Genomic DNA, 6,000 nt, shown 5'->3' with positions numbered 1-6,000 from the left:
TTGAACATAACTCATGAAATCTCTGGAGGGCAAGGTGAATATTTTCACACGCACACAGACTTGGAATTAACTGTAAATACTGCTTTCCTCGCCCAATCAAGGTGCTTGACTTGACAGTTGCCTCTCTGCACACGCACATCCCAGGGGACCCCGCACATCCCAGGGGATCCCGCACATCCCAGGGGACCCCACCAGGGCGCACCAACCAGGCCGAGGCCAACTCCGGCGTGTCTCCCAGGCACGTGTCTGGTTCCTGAGTGGAAACCGGCTGCTCGAGTCCAGCCATCGATTATTAATACAACCCGCATGCCCAGCTCTGAAAATCGTTTTGACAAACAATATGGAAAATTCCGGACCTCTCCTTTCCACTTCAGCAAAGCTGCCGAGTCTCCCCCGGCCTCTGGGGGCCCCGAGGCGTTTCAAATGGATCAAAAGTCCGGAAGGAGGTTCACGGGACCGAAGCCCGGGACCGAAGCCCAGGGCCGGGCCCAGCCCGGCTAACTCCAGGCAGAACCTTCTGGAAGGGCCGGGCGGCCCAGGAAGCCATTGCTCCGCTCGGCCCGGCTGTTGACTCCGCACGCCTTTCGCGCAGCCCAGGGCGTCCCGGCCCCGCCGCCGCCGACCCGGACCGAGCTCCCCGCCGTCGCCGGTCTCCGGGGACGGAGAGGTTTCCTCGGCTTCGCGCCTCCGGCCTCCGACCGCCGGCCTCAGCGGTGCGGCCGTGAGGGAGCCGGGGGCTCGGGCGGCAGCGTCCCCGCCGCCTGACCGCGTCCGCGCCGCCGGCGGGCGGAGACCGGGCGCGGGAACAAAGGGCGCCGCCGGCAGCGCGGCCCGGGGCGGAGGCTCCGGCGGGGGCGGACCGTGGGCGAGGAGGCCGGGCCGCCGCGGGCCCCGGGCGCGCTTCCGCCGGCCGCGCCGCGCACGGTCCATGGGAGGCTGGCCGCGAGGGCGGGCGCCGCGCAGCCGGGAGTTTCAGGAACTGCGGGAGCGGCCGGCGGCCCGAGTCGCCCAGAGCCCACCCTCGGGGCCGAGGCGCAGCCGCCGCCGCGCCGGGACGAGCCGGAGCCGCCCTCAGCGCCGCCCGCCCGCCGCGGGACCCGAGCCGGCCGCCCCGGGCCGGGGAGCCGCCCGCCATGGCCACCAAGGTGAGGGGCGCGCGCAGGCCCCGGCGGCCCCTCGGCGGCGCGGGGGGGCGGGGGTCGGGCCGGGAGCGGGGGAGGCGGAGGGGCCGCGTCACGCGGGGCGAGGGCCTTCGGGGACCCGCCGGAGGTGCGGGAGGATCGCGGGCGGGACTCCGGGCGTGAGCGGCGCCGCCCGCAAAGTTTGCGCGTGAGCGTGGGCTGCGGCCGGGCCGAGGGGGGAGTTCCCGCAGCCCTGCTCGCCCCGAGCGGCCCCCAGGCCACGGGGACCCTGGTAACGTGCGGGCGGCGGCCGCTCCCGGCCCGCACGCCCGGCCGCCGCGGAGGGCGCGTCCCCTCGGTCGCCCGCCGCTGCGACCCGCACGCGGCCGGAGTGGGGACCCGACCCCCGCCCGCGAGGACCCGGCGCCCCAGGGTCAGGCCCAGCTCGGGGGACGGAGCGGCACGTTGAAAGACCAGAAGCAGCCCCGCGCTTCCACTTCCTTCGTTTTCCCTGTGTGTGTGTGTTTTTCTCTTTTTCGTTGGTTTCGCTGCCTTTTCGGTTTGAGTGGCATTTCCAGCGTGAATAAAACGCAGAGTGGGAAATGACTGTTTTCGGCCAGGCGTTCGCCCGAAAAAGGCCCAGGCCCGCGTTCGCGGTGGAACTTGGACTCGGGCTTGGTGAGCGGCCGCCGCGGGGCTCGCTCGCCCCAGGGCCGGTTCGGGGCTGCTTCGTGGGGTCGGCGGCCACGGTTCGCCGCCTGAGGCTGCAGGGGGCGCCCTCCCCGCCCCTTTTCCTGGGGCCCTTTCCTGGGGCTCTTCCCTTAGTTCTGCACGCGAAGCAGCAAGAGCCGGGATTCCGCGGCGCTGACGGGAGGTGGGGACCCTCCCCGAGCTGGTCACGTGGTGTGAGGGAGGGCTCGGCTTTTGCAAGTGGTTTTTGTCCGGCACCCTTTTTAAACATCAGCACCCTCCTGCGTATTTATGTTCGAAATCCCCCAAGTTTCTCTTGGGTTACTTTTTGTTGTTGTTGAGTTTTTGTTAGATAACTTCGGGAAGTGGTGAGAAACGTGGAATCCCTTTGAGAGGTCAGGTTGTCTGATGTCATTAATAATAGTGTGTGCTCAGAGTTTACCTAGGTGCAGCGTTTATTTTTTAATGGAGATTCTTCTCCCAGGAACCTGTTTGCCTGCCGCCACCGAAACAATTACCTTTTTGTTAAGATACTGGTGTCGATGCTCTTCCTTGGTTTTATCAGATGTGACAGAGCTTGCCACCTTTTCAAACATGTATCATTTGTGTTGATCTTTTAAAAACAAAGCTGAGCCCAAGCCAAGGATTTCTAAGGAAATTTGATTTTGAGGTTTGTTGCCACACATTTCGGAAATTACCAGTTTCACGGTCTTGCTTGACACCCACCTTGCCGCCTTCCGAGCTGTGTGTGGGTCCCACTCGGGGCGGCCAGGGTGGGGGCATCCCTGCTCTGACCTCCTAATCTCGCCACCAGGCCTGTCCTTCAAGTGGGACCCCGCTTAGCAACCAGCTCAGGCACACACAGTGGAGATCTTATTTGATGGGTACACCTGAACTTGGTTTTCCCGTAAAACTGAAAAAGGTGGTGTGGTTCTTGTATTAAACTTGAATTGGACCGGCTCCCATTAAGTACAAGCCTTGAAGCGTGCGTCAGCACTTCCTCCTCGATTATCTCCGCATTCTGTGAAGGCACATTCCAGTACCTTTCTAATCACCACTGCACAGGGGACTCACTTCCACGTGCGTGTGCTGATAAACCCTTCCTTTTTTTTTTTTTTTTTTTAAAGGAAGAGCAAAGAAGTGCGTAATGAAAGAGGACCCTGCCTCCGTTTTCTGGTTTTCCTACTTTCTGGTGATTCTTATATCAAACCAAACGAATTTTCCCGTTGTTCCCGGAGAGTAAAGTTGTTCTGGTTGCTTCCCTTCCACCCATTACCCACATGCTGCCCTTACCCACATCGGACCGGTCTGGGCTTTTCCCTTCCCTTTAATGGGGAGGTGGGGGAACATGCTTTTAGTAACTAATGACAGCTAATGTTCTTAAAGCTGAAGATCACCGAGCACTCAGGCTGTTGCTTTAAGTGATGACAAATCAGTGCACTATCTGGATATGTTAGGTGGTACTGGGTTTGCCTTTGAATTTACCAGAGGATGGCTTTGGTTCTCTTAGATGCGATTTTCTTGTGTATTATGCTCACATGTTTTCTTGAAGATGCATTTACCTTCAAACGATCATGATTTTTAAAAGACTTTTGGTATACTCAGAATAGAAAGGAATGATCTATTTTGAGGAGAAAAACTTGAATTGGTCAATTCTTTACTACCCAAGAAAGTTAATTAGTAACTGCATATTTTAAAAGAATTATCTGTTCTTTGAATCTAATCTTTCCCTAGTATGCTGAATTCAGTTGTGTCACTCTGAGACCAGTCCAGTCTTATTTAACAAACACAGGGAAAGGCTAATACAAGTGTGTAAAGTCTTGACTTCTGTTAGAAGCTTCAGAAGGTTATATTTTGACACAGTCATCTGGTGAACTTAGGAGTAAATTAAGTTTTATGTATTAAATCTTAGAAAATAAATATGGGTAAAAAATCATTTATTAAAAGGGACATGAAATAGCTAATGAAAGTTAATCCATAGCTATATAACTTAGTTGTAATTTCCATTTCAGAGTTAACCTTTCGTAACTAATTTGGATCCTTGTGTGCTTACGTAGTCACTTTTAGGATTAATCATTATAACAAGATTCTAGGAGTCCCTGGTGCTTTTTTAAACAGAACTTTTCTTTCCAGCTCCAATGTCTAAAGTCACACATTTGTGTGTACTGCTTCTCTGGTGGAATTAAGTGGGGGTGGAATGTTGAAATACTGCTAGGAAAGGAGTGAATTGCTCAGGACTGTTCCATGATAAACAATAGAGAGAACAGTTTAGAAAGCATACCTTGTAGTCTCTGAGCAAACACCTCTTTATCTGGGGGAAAAAAAAGAATAGAAATATCTTTCTAAAGAGTCTTCAGGGTTAAAGTTGGTTTTGAAAGTTAAAAAAAAGTATGGAAAATGCTAACCATTCAATTTTGCATAACAGTAATATTTTAAAAGTGTCTTAGTAAATATATCTGGACAGTTTTTGTATAGTCAGGAAAATTTGATGGCAGTAGAAAGGTAAACCAATTTCTTATTAAAGAAGGAGTAGATTAGAAAGCATGAACATTTTGCTGTTTTCTACTCCCTGCTTTTATATCGACCATCTGAAAATTAAATTAGAGTTTTACTTTAATTGCCCACCTAATACTTTATAACTTTGCAGATGCTGTTCTTTCTTTTCTGGAATGCTGTTCTCTGGCTCTTCCCCCAGGTGCCTTCTATTTATACTTATGTCTCAGCTCAGAGCATCACTTCCTCTGGAAATTATTCCTGATCTGCCCAGCCCTTGAGGTCACATATGTCCCTACTGCCATTTAAGGTATGTTTCTATGACGAGTGGCTGTCTCCTTTAAGATACTGTCAGCAGACATGTGCTCTGACTGGGAACCGAACCGGTGACCTCTTGGTTCTTGGGGCGATGCTCAGCTACTGAGCCACACCGGCTGGGCTTTGCTGTTTTGATTGGATGTTTTCTGCTACCTTATCTTCCAAATCACTGATTTGATCAAGTAATTTAATCTACTTTATTCTTTATTTTAGTTATTGTAGTCTTCATTTCTGACTGGTTCTTTTTTATGTTTTATATACCATTTTTATGTTTCCTATCTCTGTGAAGTTTTCACTGAGATCCCTGGTCATCTTTATAACCAGTATTTTGAACTCTACATCTGATAGATTGCTTGTCTCCATTTTGTTTAGCTTTTTTTTTTTTTTCTTCCTGGAGTTTTGTTCTTTCAGTTGGGACATGTTTCTTTGTCTCCTCATTTTGTTTGCCTCCCTGCATTTGTTTCTATGTATTAGGTAGAGTGTTATATCTCCCAGTCTTGGTAGAGTGGCCTTATGTAGTAGGTGTCCCATGGGGCCCATTGCAGTCTCCTTGGTTTGTTGTGTGAGCCCTCCCGTTGTAGTTGAGCCTGGATTGACTATTCTTGGTATGTCAGGAGAGGGGTTGACCCTCAGGCTAATTGGTTGTGAGGACTGGCTGTGACTACAGCAGAGGAGCTGTTGATAGGGGAACCCTGTGGTGCAGGATTTGTTTTGGTGTTTCTTTGTTGCCTGCTGAGTCTACCCTTTGGGTGTGTCAGGGGGTTGGGTGATGTTCTGGTGGGTCTGATGCGGGGGTTGTGGAGGGGGTTGGGTGATGTTCTGGTGGGTCTGATGCGGGCCATTGGGTGTGTTGGTTCTGGAGCCTCTTGGGAGGGGCTCTGGTGCAGCCAAGGTCAGCTGCTGCCTGTGCCCTGCCCAGGGCCTCTTGCGCAGGGACTGGCTAAGCTGACCTGGAGAGGCTCAGCTGCAAATTGAGGCCAGCTGCACTCGTGTTGGGCGTGTGGTTGCTTAGGGAGTGATAAGGGGCACCTGGAGACTGGATGCCGCCTGTTTGGGGTTTGAACCTTTGAGAGATTTTAGGAAAGTTCTCACCATGAGCCAAGACAGGCCATTTGTATGGAAAAGCCACTGGAAGCGGCTTGGGTGTGTCCGAGAGTTGGGTGGGGCTTGGTCTCAGGGAATCACCAGGGCAGGGCAACCAGTGTCATGAGGTTGATGGAGACTCAGATATGGCCAGTATGTAGGCTGGGTTGGGGGAGGGCTCCAAAAAGGAACGATGGCCTCTGCCAGCACTTCTGACTTGGAGAAAGCTGCCCCTCCAGCCCTTGCCCTAAAGCCAGACAATTCAGTTCCGCCCCATATGTCCCTGGTACCTTTC

General features: G+C 53.0%; 1 protein-coding gene across 1 annotated transcript in view; it reads left to right on the top strand.

Annotated features, from left to right (window-relative positions):
• Positions 1–578: 578 nt before the first annotated feature.
• The window catches only part of SNX9 (sorting nexin 9), a 70,279-nt gene continuing 64,857 nt past the window's right edge, over positions 579–6,000 (top strand). Inside the window, 3 exon segments of the mRNA XM_080663533.1 lie at positions 579–989; positions 992–1,048; positions 1,051–1,145. Coding sequence (XP_080519659.1) covers positions 929–989; positions 992–1,048; positions 1,051–1,145 — 213 coding nt within the window. The 5' untranslated portion in view covers positions 579–928.

The sequence above is a fragment of the Plecotus auritus genome, assembly GCF_963455305.1.
Source record: "Plecotus auritus genome assembly, chromosome: 4".
Classification (NCBI taxonomy): Eukaryota; Metazoa; Chordata; class Mammalia; order Chiroptera; family Vespertilionidae; genus Plecotus; species Plecotus auritus.
This window is presented reverse-complemented; position numbering and strand designations above follow the sequence as displayed.